Source organism: Brassica oleracea, chromosome C9 (assembly GCF_000695525.1).
Source record: "Brassica oleracea var. oleracea cultivar TO1000 chromosome C9, BOL, whole genome shotgun sequence".
Lineage (NCBI taxonomy): Eukaryota > Viridiplantae > Streptophyta > Magnoliopsida > Brassicales > Brassicaceae > Brassica > Brassica oleracea.
Genome location: NC_027756.1, coordinates 4,885,663 through 4,899,273, shown reverse-complemented (window position 1 = coordinate 4,899,273; position 13,611 = coordinate 4,885,663). Strand labels below are relative to the sequence as shown.

The window sequence follows — 13,611 nt, the reverse complement described above, 5'->3', positions numbered from 1 at the left end:
AAATTTTGATCATCTAATTATATATGGTGAGCACACATTAAAAGAGGTTCGCCCTAAAATCCTCCCAGACACGAGAATCGAGGTGTCCTTGAAACCACCATTTCTTGACGCCGGCGGGGTCTCAAACCGCCGGCGTCGAGCTCCTCTCTCTCTCTCTCTCTTGCTCCCGTCCTCGTCTCTCTTGCGTTTCCTCAGATTTTTTTCGTCGTTTTAGTCACCGCCAAAGCTTTCGTCGACGGATCTCTCCGGAGAAGGCTTTCCGTCGAGAGTCAAAGCGGTTGGCCTTTCATTTGCGGACCGGGCTTCACCGGATCCGATCTTCTTGGGGGCTCCCCATTCCACTTCATCCGCCATGTTTTTCACCAACTGCAAACGCCGTGCTTCATCACTGCCGCTCCTCACCATCGCTGACTCTCAGATCTGCGAGTTTCTACCTCTAGCTGGGGTGAGCAGCATTTGTTCCTACGGATATGGGCTTCTCAAGTCAGATCCGCCGCCGTACTCGCCGCTTGAAACCTCTGGTCTCTCGTCGCAGCTCCGCTTTTCTCACCGAGAAAGCCTTAGCGTCAGACGACCTCCTCCACATCGCTTTAGCTCGCATCCACCGAAATGGAGGATGGTATCAGCTTTGCTCCCCTCACTGGACTCAACCCGTCTTTCTGTCGGCCGTCGTGCTCATTCTGCTGCGTATCTTCTTCCCCGGCGATGCCACTCTACTGTTGTCACTTTCGCGGAGTTGGGCCAAAACAATTTGCTAGTGGGCTTGATAAGCCCATCTGCCTTTAACTTCAGCCCAGTTTCACAGCCTAATAATCGATGGGGGATCTTGGTCTTTTTAGCTATTTTCCTGAAATTTTTTGATGGATTCATCAAGATTTTTACAGAAACTGAATTGTTTTACATGATTATCTCTCTTTGTCGAAGAGTCTATCTTTTGTTCATTTACCGGTGGATTCATCGGGCTCATCACCATCACCATTTGCCTCCTCTTTGAGGAGTGATTTCCCTCCAATCTTTGAATGGAGGTGTCTTTCCATATCTATAGCCGTTTTGTTATCTTGTGTAGCGGTTCGTTCAGGGCCTGAAGATACGACGGATTTCGTCTCGACGATATTCCGAGGTGCGGATTGGATGTCAACGTCACGATATACGGTGACTATTTCTCAAGGTTTCGGCAATGTCGTAAACTTTGTATTGACGCATCCGAGCGTTGCTCTGGATTCGCTATCCTACTAGTGTTTGCTATCTTTTATGCTGTATTGTCTTTTGTTTGGAGAGTTCTAAACAACTTTCCTTTTAATTGTAATTTGGATTTGGATGTTTAAGTATGAATGAAAGTGGTGTTTCAAAAAAAAAAAATCATCTAATTGTTATTTTTTTATCTAAATCAATATGACATGTGTAGATGAGTTTCTCAAAAAAAAAAGAGTTTACATATCTAATTTTAAAAACTTTTTTTAGCATTTCTACAAAGTGAAATTCTACATCATTTTCCTTCTTTTCAATATTTTTCTTTTTTCACATTGGATATAAATCTTATAAAACACTCCTAATGTGGGATGTTCTAGCTCATTATGAGTTTTATATAGATTTTTCTTAGGATGTTTTATCATTAAACAAAACAGTTCCACATAAAATCACTGAAACCAGCATTTCCACAAATTAAATACATTATAAGAAAGATTTATCAAAATTTTGTTTCTGTGATAAAAATATATCATGCTACTTGATTATAATTATAAATATATAATTAAAATAGAAAAAGTATAGTATGCAACTGTTTATATAAGTTTTGTAATTTTATTTATACTTGGATAAAATGGCCTGGTCTTTTATGTGGACCTGTATATTTTCAAAACCTTTATCATGGAATTTACTCCATAATATAATGTAAACTCGACCAACAAGAGTTCGTTGGCAACAACCAGCAACAAAAATTCAAGATTCACAAAAGAATCATAGCAACTTTTATATATCGAACATTCTTACCAAATAATTCATTTTTGTTTGTTAATGGATACAGATTGTACAGTTCTGCTTTAGAAAATAAAAGTGTTGTTAATTAATCGATATTACATGTGTTTATATAATGATTTATAGGTGGATGTTGGGGATCAAAACCTTGTGAGGACATCTACCAAAAGCCGTAGTTCAATGATTAACAAAGTTATATATATAAAGATAAATTAATTATTGGAGTAATACCTACGACTCTATATATATATCGACGCAACCACCATGAATATGAAAATGCGAAAGTCTGTTAATTAGAGAGGTGCTGTTCACAAGGAGGACCACGGGGCTTGTTACTCTCTAGCTAGTCGAAAAGTGTAATTTATTTAAGTATTTTACAAGTCATTCCCACCAAACACTTCCAAAAATATATATAAGAAATAGCTGACTAATAATACAATAAAATGACAAAGTATGGACTTAATATGTCAAATAAACATACGTAATGAAACGAAAACTGCGAAATGAAACTAGTTATAATTAAACTATAAAATGTAATATACAAACACCTTCTCATATTCAAAACACAGTTTTACAAGTTTTGTTTAATCATGCAGTTCTATATATATATCATATGATTCATTATACAAAAGAAAAAGGCCATACGCAGAAGACTAATGACGTAATTAACATGAAATCCTCTAAAAAAGAAAAGCCTCAAAAGTTACAAAGGGACAATGGGAGCCAAGGTTTTAAATGTTTTTTATAATGAAAAATAAACATCTCTAAATTAAACGACTTCAAAAACTTATCAGCACAACCAATTAGACGATCAATCACATTTTTCATAACCGATAATCATATAAAACTATTAACATACCTCAATTCAATATGGGCCGCATTGGATTTTCTTTAGTTGAACATCAAGTTTGTAATGGATCTGATGTGCCCGGGACGTTCCGACCCGCATATGAATGAAAGAAAATGTATATACTCTTCTCTACTCTTGTTCCAAAATAACTAACTCATGAGGCTAACTTTTTTTTCCTTAATCACGGGTTATCTGGATCAAAGTTAAGTAATGTCCTAAGGAAGATATTACTGACGACTAATCTGACCTCTAATTTTCTAATGAAACATAATACATGACTTCATTTTCATCGGGCTATCTAACTTAGTTATAAGGCTCAGGCTATGAATTAATGATTAACCAAAGGTTGAGAAAAACAAAACAATAAAGATGATAGAATTGCAACTGAATTAATTATCATGTAAAATAAATGTCTTGCTGACAAAATTTAACAAAACAGATTGTAACAGAAAGTGAAATAATAAAAATGGCAGCAGTATAATATATTTTTTTTGGGACAACGGCAGCAGTATAATATGATACTATGAAACTATGCTTCAGAAAAAATTGAATGCGAATGAAGAGCCGGATGTTGCTCATGCATGGGGTACCCAAACGGCTTCATGGTTCATATTTTTAACACTTGTCACGCGTTAGTTACTCTACCGACTCATACTCTACTGACTCACAGACTTGCTATTAAACTCCATTTCTTACCGTTTGTTGATAAAACAGAACCCAAAAATCATTCAAATACTAAAAGAAAATTAAAAAAAAAACAGAACCAAGAAACATACCAGAAAAGAGTTGTTTCATCAAACAAACTGATCACATATCAGAAACAAGAAAGCAAGACACTAAAGAAAATATATAAAGAAGATTGGAACATCATCGAAAAAGAATAGAAAAATCTTTAAAAGACGAGACTTCTTCAAGATACATAGCAACATGACGGACACCCACACTGCCCGGACGATCGTTGGAATCATCGGTAAGTCCTCACAAAATTTAATCAAACATACATTTCATAGTGCAATCAACAAAAGAAACCTTGCTAATTAATTAAAAAGAATTAATTTTATTAACTTTATTAATTATTTTTTGCGTTATCATATATATGTTCAGGAAACGTGATCTCTTTCGGCTTGTTCTGCTCTCCAATGTGAGCACATACTAGATATTCTTTGTTTTTGCATGTTGTTATAAATCAGTACATGCAGTGAAATATATTTTATATACTATATGTGAAATTGTGTTTCAAAAAAAAAAAAAATAATACTATATGTGAAATTAACTATGCAGACCAACGATGATAAAGATATGGAAGATGAAGTCAGTGTCGGAGTTTAAGCCAGATCCGTACCTAGCCACGGTTTTAAACTGCATGATGTGGAGTTTTTATGGACTTCCTTTTGTCCATCCCGATAGTCTCCTCGTCATTACCATTAATGGAACTGGTCTTTTCATGGAACTCGTTTATGTCACCATCTTCTTCATCTTCGCTACCTCAGCTATCCGCGTAAGTTTCTAGTTCCTTAATGTGAATACGCATGCATGCATGCACGTTAATGCTTTTTTTTTGTAACCATGAAAGATTTGAGATCGTTATTAGATGTCTTACATCATAAGTTATAAGGGTCATTGGGCAATATATAAGTGATATGGCAAACCTATCTACTTTAGAACTAATTTTCAGGTGTGAGTTAGATTCATTACTGATAATGGTTTCTAATAAGCATATTTGATTTTTATACAGAGAAAGATCACAATAGCTATGGTGGTTGAGTTGATATTCATGTCAGGGGTGATCTTCTGCACATTGTACTGTTTGCATACAACAAAACAAAGATCTATGCTTATTGGGATCATGTGCATTGTTTTCAATGTTGTCATGTATGCTTCTCCTCTAACCGTGATGGTAAGCTATTATTCTTATTCATTTCACGATGATATTAACTAATGTTCTATCCAAAGTGCGATCACCTTAACTAGTTAATGATTTGACTAATGAGATCATACAGAAGATTTGAAACCAACATACTAGCATGAATGAGCTAGAGTTAGAATAATCATGAACAAGACTACAAGAGTCTAGATTAATCACGGATATGCCAAGAAACGGTTTCTATCATTTTTCTTCTTCTTTGTTGTGAACTAACATTTAATGTGTTTAATTAATGTGGGAACAGAGACTTGTGATAAAGACAAAGAGCGTGAAGTACATGCCGTTCTTCCTGTCACTAGCCAGCTTCATGAACGGAGTCGTTTGGGTCATTTATGCATGTCTTAAATTCGACCCATATATTTTGGTAAACTTCCTTTTTCACCCCTATAATATGTTCAACTCAATTGGTATGATCTTTTTATAGGCGCTAATATATTGGTCTGTTTCATGAAAAACAGATACCAAATGGCCTTGGATCCCTATCCGGATTAGTACAACTTATATTATACGCAACTTACTATAGAACAACTAACTGGAACGATGAAGATGGAGATAAAGAAAAGCGGTTTACTAATGCTGAAATCGAGCTTGACACTTGCAGCTATGGATGGTAATGTCCAGCTTCATCGTTAGGTTAAGAATAAGAATCGGAAGAGATGCTAATGAAAGATACATAAATGAAGACGAGGAAGCTCCGAAGTTGTTAGCTTTTCTTGAGTAGGAAGAAAGAAAAGGGATTTCACTTTTTTTTCTTGTTGGTTGGAAACTAAAATGTTATAATTTTGGCAAGTTGAATCTACTTAATTTGTTACGGTTATAGTTTTATTAGATTACTTTGTGTAACATTTATGGAAGCTGTAAAGGAACCGGCATGTGAGAGAGAGTTTCTTGTCTATGTACAGCCTCTCTTATAGCTTAGAAACTAGCATGTAATGATTCTTGCTGCTCCTTGGGTAATAAAAGTTTCAATATACTTAATAAGGTAAGCAACACAATGAGTGAGCTTACTTGTTTAACAAGGGTTTGATTTATAACTATGATTAAATTAAGGTACGTAGGTATGAGTTTCTTACAAGCAAACATAATTAAGTATTTGAGTTTCCTAGTTCCCTTCTTGTCCGATATGTTGATGTTCTGTTTCTTCTTGAATCTCTGTGATCTCCAATCTTCCTGATCCATCGCCACCAGATTCAGAGAACTTAGTGACCTTCTGCAACTCGTCGCTCACACCTGACTGGTCATCGCTAGCAGCAGCTACTACTTCTTGGTCTATCTTAGCTTGTGGCTTAGGACGGCGAATGGCCTCGGCTGCTTCTGGCATAACAACTGGAGGTGGTTGCGGAGGAACCCATGATCGCTGCTTCTGGATAGCTGCTGGTTCCGTTGTACTTGTTTCGTTTCGGATACCGATGGAACGTGCCGTTGTTGTCTCATAACCGAAATCAGCTGATCTAGGGTTCTTCTGTTGCCACCATGGACCGTTAGAACTCTCGTCTTGAGGCGGTTGACCATAGACCCATGGCTGATAATAGTAAGAGATCATGTGTAATCAAATCAGACCAAGATTCATCACAAAGAATGTTTGTTTTAGATCAAAATTAAGTTTGTACCTTAGCTTTAGGAGCGATGCGAGGATTTGGTAGCTGTTGGTTTGGATTGGGTGGCATGTCGTTAATCTCCTGTGTGTCAGTGAAAGTGCGATCATTATGTCGCAGTTAAGTATAAAAACGGTGCAAAAAAAAAAAAGAAATTGGTTTTCAATTTACCCGAATGTTTGAAGGCTTCTCTCCTCTCTGGATCATAGACATTATCTGCAACATCACCAGTTTTCAACTAAATGTTACGAAGGTTTATTGGAATTCAACACAAGACTCTGCAGCGAACATTATAGGTTTTAGACATTACATCCATGTATGACTTTGGATGAGGGGGCTGAGAAGAATCAGCTGGTGGCGCAGGAGGAGAAGTAGACCGTGCTGTATTATCAATTAGTTAGAGAGACCAACCTAATAAAATGTAACAGAACAAAACGCACACTGAGCCAGAGAGAGGAGGTAACCTGAACGCGTGTCATAATCAACGTTGCTGCCATTTGCATAGGGTCTCTGCATCACATATCAACGTTCTAAAATGTTACCAAAAGGACTACACAATAAAGTTCAAGTAGAGATCATTCTTCTCTTTGGGGTGTTTTTGGTTTAGGATTCTTTTTCTATTTATTCAAGCTCAATAATAAGTTGTTTTGGGTTTTATCTCTGTTTGTGGATCATTTACTCTATGCATAAAAGATTATTGCAAAACACTTCGACCTTAAACTCACCCTTTCTGCCGGAGTTTTGACCAAACCACTATAGACCTCTTGGTTAGCTGAATAAACTTTGGGGAGGTTGTTGGAGTTCCCTGAAAGTAAGAAGTAGAAACAGAGGATTACTCTTTAGATCAAGAAGCTTTGACAGTGGCTCTTAAGATCAACCAGAGGCAACTAGAACCTATATGGCTCTTGATAGGAATTAAGTTGTAACTTTTCAAAATTAAGATATGAGTCTGAATACAAAAAAAAAAAAGCTTGAACACTTTACTTTCGAGATAACGGATATTATTGCTCAAGGACTTCATTTCTTGTACTTGGACGCCTAAGAGTTGCATCAACTCCTCAAAATTCTTCCTCTCTGACAGCAAGAAACAATGAACAAATTTGGTTTCAGTGGGAAAGGAAGAAACAAGAGTAGAAGTAGTTACAGAAAGAAAGAAAAAAGAACTAACATCTACCTTCACTCTTCGCTTTCATCATTTCCTGACTAACCCTGGCTACATCAGAAGCAGCCGCCGAAGCAGCTTTGGCTGCAGCTACTGCCTCTTCAGCTAAGCCAGGTTTTGCATCAGCTTTCTCCAGAGGATCGCTTTCTTCTTCCGACATAATCTTGCGGACCCACGATTTTAGTCTGGGGATAAGAGATCTCTGAAAAAAGAACGAATCTCTCTTCAGTATGATCTTGATTTTGTACAAGGAAACTAATACTACAAACTTGCATTCCACATGGAGCAATCAGTAAATTCCAGAAAGGAAGAAACAGGTTTCCAACACCCTAATAATCCAGATTGAAATGCGTTGGTGGTCAAGTCAAAATGGAGAATGAAACAATGAATTACCATTCATTTATAGTTATGGCCTAACCATCTTAATTCCTTACACAAACACTCTGCATATAAATGGACATAAGAGAGAGGGGTTTGAGGTCAACGGTACCTTGACAAAAACAGCGGTTCCGGCACCAGAAGCGGCTAACACTCCTACAGCAAGAACAGCATGGTACCAGCGAAATCGAGAGAGCAAACTTGGAGGCGGAATCATAACAACGGGAGAAGGAGCAGGCTGCATGGCTTGCATCTGCCCTTGTGGCTGAACATTAGACACTGCATCTGTTTGTAACATAAAAATTTCATAAAGGCAAGTCCACCAAAAGGAACACATGTCTAGCTAGCTTATGTACCTTGAGTGGTAACTGTAGTCTGCGAACTTGGTGGTGGGTCCTATGATCAAGATATTTACAAAGGTAAAAGATAATAATTCTATATGATCAAAACAAGAACAAGTAAAGAAGAGAGAGCTTTACAGGGACACGGCGGAAAGCTTCGTCAATCTCTTCCTTGGTGAGACCTTTCCTCTCAAGAAACGATCTTCTGTGAATCACAGGCGACCCTCTAACTCTAGGGTGGGAAAGGAACTTGATAGCGTTCTGAATCTGATCCTCCCGTATCGGTTCAGAGTTCTTAAACACAGACTCCAGCTTAGCAGTTTCGCTACCTTGCTGAACCTCATTCGTAGCCTCTGTGTCAACAACACAAGAAAGTTACTAATAATAAAGGCTCAGCCTTTAGACACTCGTTCACCAGAATCAATTATAAATTTATAAATAGTTTTGGTGGAATTGAATATTCATCAGCAAATAGTTGAACAGAGAAACCAGTAGCTAATAATCTACCCAAAAGAAAAAACGGATTAGTAGTAGAGGGGCTGTGATCGAACCTGAAATCGAGGAGTTTTCATGGGCGGGAGAAGGAGGAAAATCGGAGGGAGGTTGGGTCTGCTGATGAGTTGCCATATCAGCAGCTCACCGACCTTCGCCGAATCCAAATCCAAGTGACAAAGAAAGAAGAGACGAGTGATGGATGAGAGAAGCGATCTTCTCCTCTCCAGAGAAGAAGAGCAATCAAACAAATAAGGCGATGCTGATGAGATGAATTGATGATTTAATCACCGAGGCGTTGAGAGGCCTCAGACTTGATGGGCCTCAGATCTGATGGGCCTAGTATATGATCCGCTCTTCTTGGATTGCAATGAGCAAAACACTCTCCCAGCTACTGGTCTTAGAATTTGTTTTTATACCTATAATCAAAGATCAATACATAACTAAGTGATTGAAGATGACATGTGTGTGAATCACAAAACATAAACCTACCACCTTTTTTTTTTTTTTTTTTTTTGAAACACAAACCTACCACCTTTACTTTCTCATTTTCTTATATAACTATGATGATGCTTTTTTTTTCAATTAATATAAAGAGATTAGATGTTCTAATAGGGTCATCGCATAACACTATTTTTAGGATATTCTTTTTATATGTAAATTTAAAAAATGGGATCATTTTTTTATAAATGTATCACCATTGGGAACGTGTCGTGTCGTTACCTTGATGGATCTCAGCATAATAATGTCAAAGGAAATCACTAAAAAGGAAAAAAATCATTTTTTTTATAAATGTATCACCATTCAGATTGCATTCTTCTTATCATCTTTCTCACTGTTTCAGCTTTCGGCCAAACTATACTTCTTCTCCTCTCATTATCGAGTTAGAATAAAAAAAAACAAGTGGGTTCTCTGAGAAATATTCGATTTTTTTTTTTTTTTTTAAAAGACTGATGATGACGCTTAACTCACTCTCTCCAGCTGATTCCAAATCTCTTTCTTCTTTCTTGGATACCAACCCCCGGTTCAATCCAACCCCCAAACTCCCAGGTTTGCATTCCAAAAAAAGCTTCAGTCTTTCATTAGTTTTCGTTAGCCTCTTAATATGAAAGTATCTTCAAACCTGTGACATATGACTCAATTCTCTGTAAATTCTTCGATTTTAAACACTAGCTGTGAGATTTAGCACTGAAAGTTTGACACTTTTGCCATCTGGGTATCTTCAAACTGTGACTTTACCCTCAAATTCTCTGTAAATTCTTCGATTTTAAACATTAGCTGTGAGATTTAGCTCTGAAAGTTTGACACTTTTGGGTTTAGTTAAGTTATGAGAGTATGAAAGTTTGCATCTTTGGGAGTTGTCGCAGGTGGGTTTAGTTTGAAGAAGAGGAATCAGTGGAGAGGTTTTGGAAAAGGAGTCAAGTGTTCAGTGCAGCAACCTCCTCCTCCAGCATGGCCTGGGAGAGCTGTTCCAGAGCCTCCTCGTCAATCTTGGGATGGGCCTAAACCCATCTCCATCGTTGGCTCTACCGGTTCTATTGGCACTCAGGTTCTTGTTTTCTTGCTCCTTGGCAGATCATTTTTGCTCCATAACTATTATGCAGTTCTTCAGTAGGCTCAGACAGTAGATTATGTTTGAGATGGGTAGGCATTGTTATATTTGTCATGCCTCTAAGATTCTTTGTAGTGAGTGAGGATACTGAGTTAGGTTGTTGTTGTTGAATCATTCTCATCGATAACAACTTACAGAATCTTGTTTTTTTTTTTATTTTGTTTATAATGCAGACATTGGATATTGTGGCTGAGAATCCTGACAAATTTAGAGTTGTGGCTTTAGCTGCTGGTTCCAATGTTACTCTCCTTGCTGATCAGGTACATTAAACCACCTTGAATCAGTTATATCTCTAACTTCATTGGTAGTAAACATAAGCAAGATAGATGCTTAGCAAATGAAGCCAGAGAAATTTGGTTCTTGCTTGCTTGCCTGTTTTTACTTCAGTGATCTCTATCTTATAACTCTATGACTCTCTTCTGAATGCAGGTAAAGAGATTTAAACCAGCATTGGTTGCAGTTAGAAACGAGTCATTACTCAATGAGCTTAAAGAGGCTTTAGCTGATTTGGACTATAAACCTGAGATTATCCCTGGGGAGCAAGGAGTGATTGAGGTTAGTGCATTATTTTAAAAGTTCTGATTGTGGTGTGGAGTTTTTACTTATATTCATCAACAGGTTGCTCGCCACCCAGACGCTGTAACTGTTGTCACCGGAATAGTAGGTTGCGCAGGACTAAAGGTATATATATATATATATATATATATATATATATACACTATATTGTATCTTCTTCAGAGCATATGAGTATGAATGTTAGAAGATGATAAAGTTTTTGTTGTTTTACTTTCTTGTAGCCTACTGTTGCTGCAATTGAAGCTGGAAAAGACATTGCTCTTGCAAACAAAGAGACATTAATAGCAGGCGGTCCTTTTGTGCTTCCTCTCGCCAACAAACATAATGTTAAGATTCTTCCAGCAGATTCAGAACACTCAGCCATATTCCAGGTATCAATATATGATTTTGGTGATTGCCATACTAACACAGGCGATACCAATGTTCAAGAAATCGTTAGGCAGCAATTAGGTGCTCTATAAGGGATTACTGAGCGATATTGAGTGAACTTTTTCTTATTCTTTATGTTCTCTAGTGTATTCAAGGCTTGCCTGAAGGCGCTCTGCGCAAGATAATCTTGACTGCATCTGGTGGAGCTTTTAGGTTTGTTCTTTTTCAATAGATTTTTGTTATGTATTCTCATTTGGTAATGGAAAGTTATTCAACTGGATGTTTGTTTATAGAGATTGGCCTGTTGAAAAGCTCAAGGAAGTTAAAGTAGCAGATGCGTTGAAGCATCCTAACTGGAACATGGGAAAGAAAATCACAGTGGACTCAGCAACGCTTTTCAACAAGGTTAAACATCATTTGCTTTCTCAAACTAATACTTACCTTTGATCAAGTTGTAAGATGGAGTTCTTGAAACAGGGTCTTGAGGTCATTGAAGCTCATTATTTGTTTGGGGCTGAGTATGACGATATAGAGATTGTCATACATCCTCAGAGTATCATTCACTCAATGATTGAAACACAGGTCTTGCTTCTAGAAGAAACTGCATTTTCATCTTCTGGTCTCAGAAATAAAGAATCTATTGACATATATGTAATTGTTTTGTTCCATAGGATTCATCTGTGCTTGCTCAATTAGGATGGCCTGATATGCGTTTACCTATTCTCTACACCATGTCTTGGCCTGATAGGGTTCCTTGTTCTGAAGTAACTTGGCCTAGACTTGACCTTTGCAAGTAAGCTAACCACAATTTATAAATGTGTCCTTAGTTTAATCAAGTGTTTAAGCTTGGTTTCAAGATTTTTAATCACCACCTAAAACAAAATCTCCAAACAATTTGTTGGTTTATGTTGTGAAAACCAGTTTTGGTTTTGGTTCAAGATTGTGTGATATTTTTTTGGCAGACTTGGTTCCTTGACATTCAAGAAACCAGACAATGTGAAATACCCATCAATGGATCTTGCTTATGCTGCTGGACGAGCTGGTGGTACGATGACTGGAGTTCTCAGTGCAGCTAACGAGAAAGCTGTTAAAATGTTCATTGATGAAAAGTAAGTGCCATCTCAAGTGTTGTTGAAAACGAATCAGATTGTTTTTATATTCACTTTCTTTTGTTTGCAGGATAAGCTATTTGGATATCTTCAAGGTAGTGGAGTTAACATGCGATAAACATAGAAACGAGTTGGTATCATCGCCGTCTCTTGAGGAGATTGTTCACTATGACTTGTGGGCGCGTGAGTACGCTGCTAATGTACAACTTTCTTCTGGTGCAAGGCCAGTTCCTGCCTGATACATAGTTGTTGGAGGTATATTGATTAGTGGAAGTGATTAAGAAATGTTGTAACAAGTTTAGTGCAAAATGTATTTACTTTAACACCATTTTGGCAAAGGATTATTTGTTCTAAGTTGTACATTTATATATAAATGATCCAAACAAGCCAACCCGAAATTAAAAACCCAAATGGGACATTACTCTGTCGGTTTTACGTGATGTTTTCAAAATTTTATGTGAAAACATATTGTTATTTGGTGTTTTTAACAATTTGTATTTTATGGTCTAATTTTTTATTGATTTGACTAGTTTTAGTTAATGTAATTCTGTGGAAAATGTAAAATGAATAAAAATTAACTATTTTTAATAGGTGTGTAAAAATTTTAACGTCAACTAATTTGAAACATAAGTAGGATTATCCTTTTCATCAATAGTTCTTTATTTTCTTTCTTATCATATTTTATTGTTTGAAGAGGATAAACTTGGATGAAGAGAACTAATCACTATCATTTCTTTTTTTTTTTTTTTTGAAAAAAACGATCATTTCATCTTAGAGTAGGAATAAAGAGTGCATTGACCTACTCCCACCACTAAAATCATTACGAATACTTTTAACTTGCAAATCATATATGAAACATATCTTCGCATTGGATTAATAATTTGTTTGGTAAAATGCGATTTCGAACAACTTGCTTGTTATTTTGAAATGATGATGCTCTTTATCTAGATATTATTATCCCTCTATATTAAAGGAGAAGCATTTTTAAAACTTACCTTAAAAGTTTATTGGCAAGGAATGTGACGTGATGACGTGACTTCACGAGAAGCTTTTATTTAGTAAAATGCTTAGGTGTCACGCATATAACGTTTCTCACCAAAATTGTGAATTTAATGCGTTCACACTAACATTCCTTTAAAAGAACTTTATACCATCTATACTTTTCTCGACGAACACTTTTATGTGATAAACCTTCAGCTTCAAGTTCGATTAGTTGATTTATCAATCCT

At 36.7% G+C, this 13,611-nt stretch overlaps 3 protein-coding genes across 3 annotated transcripts; 2 read left to right on the top strand and 1 right to left on the bottom strand.

The window, feature by feature from the left end:
- The first annotated feature begins 3,723 nt into the window (after positions 1-3,723).
- LOC106314161 (bidirectional sugar transporter SWEET5-like) lies at positions 3,724-5,362 on the top strand. Its single transcript, XM_013752092.1, has 6 exons — positions 3,724-3,794; positions 3,929-3,965; positions 4,106-4,322; positions 4,560-4,721; positions 4,993-5,112; positions 5,207-5,362. Exons 1-6 carry the CDS (start codon positions 3,752-3,754, stop codon positions 5,360-5,362), a joined length of 735 nt encoding a protein of 244 aa, XP_013607546.1. The 5' UTR covers positions 3,724-3,751.
- A 394-nt stretch (positions 5,363-5,756) lies between these two features.
- On the bottom strand, positions 5,757-8,978 carry LOC106319419 (peroxisomal membrane protein PEX14-like). Its single transcript, XM_013757735.1, has 12 exons — positions 8,776-8,978; positions 8,363-8,577; positions 8,240-8,279; positions 7,996-8,168; positions 7,518-7,707; positions 7,328-7,417; positions 7,069-7,148; positions 6,808-6,853; positions 6,654-6,724; positions 6,515-6,559; positions 6,359-6,427; positions 5,757-6,270 (listed from the first exon to the last, which is right to left on the bottom strand). Exons 1-12 carry the CDS (start codon positions 8,849-8,851, stop codon positions 5,851-5,853), a joined length of 1,515 nt encoding a protein of 504 aa, XP_013613189.1. The 5' UTR covers positions 8,852-8,978; the 3' UTR covers positions 5,757-5,850.
- Positions 8,979-9,527: 549 nt separating this feature from the next.
- LOC106313246 (1-deoxy-D-xylulose 5-phosphate reductoisomerase, chloroplastic) lies at positions 9,528-12,803 on the top strand. The gene is made up of 12 exons (XM_013751012.1): positions 9,528-9,766; positions 10,084-10,265; positions 10,502-10,588; positions 10,758-10,883; positions 10,947-11,009; positions 11,126-11,275; positions 11,419-11,486; positions 11,567-11,678; positions 11,751-11,855; positions 11,945-12,066; positions 12,236-12,382; positions 12,453-12,803. Exons 1-12 carry the CDS (start codon positions 9,670-9,672, stop codon positions 12,619-12,621), a joined length of 1,428 nt encoding a protein of 475 aa, XP_013606466.1. The 5' UTR covers positions 9,528-9,669; the 3' UTR covers positions 12,622-12,803.
- The last annotated feature ends 808 nt before the right edge of the window (positions 12,804-13,611 follow it).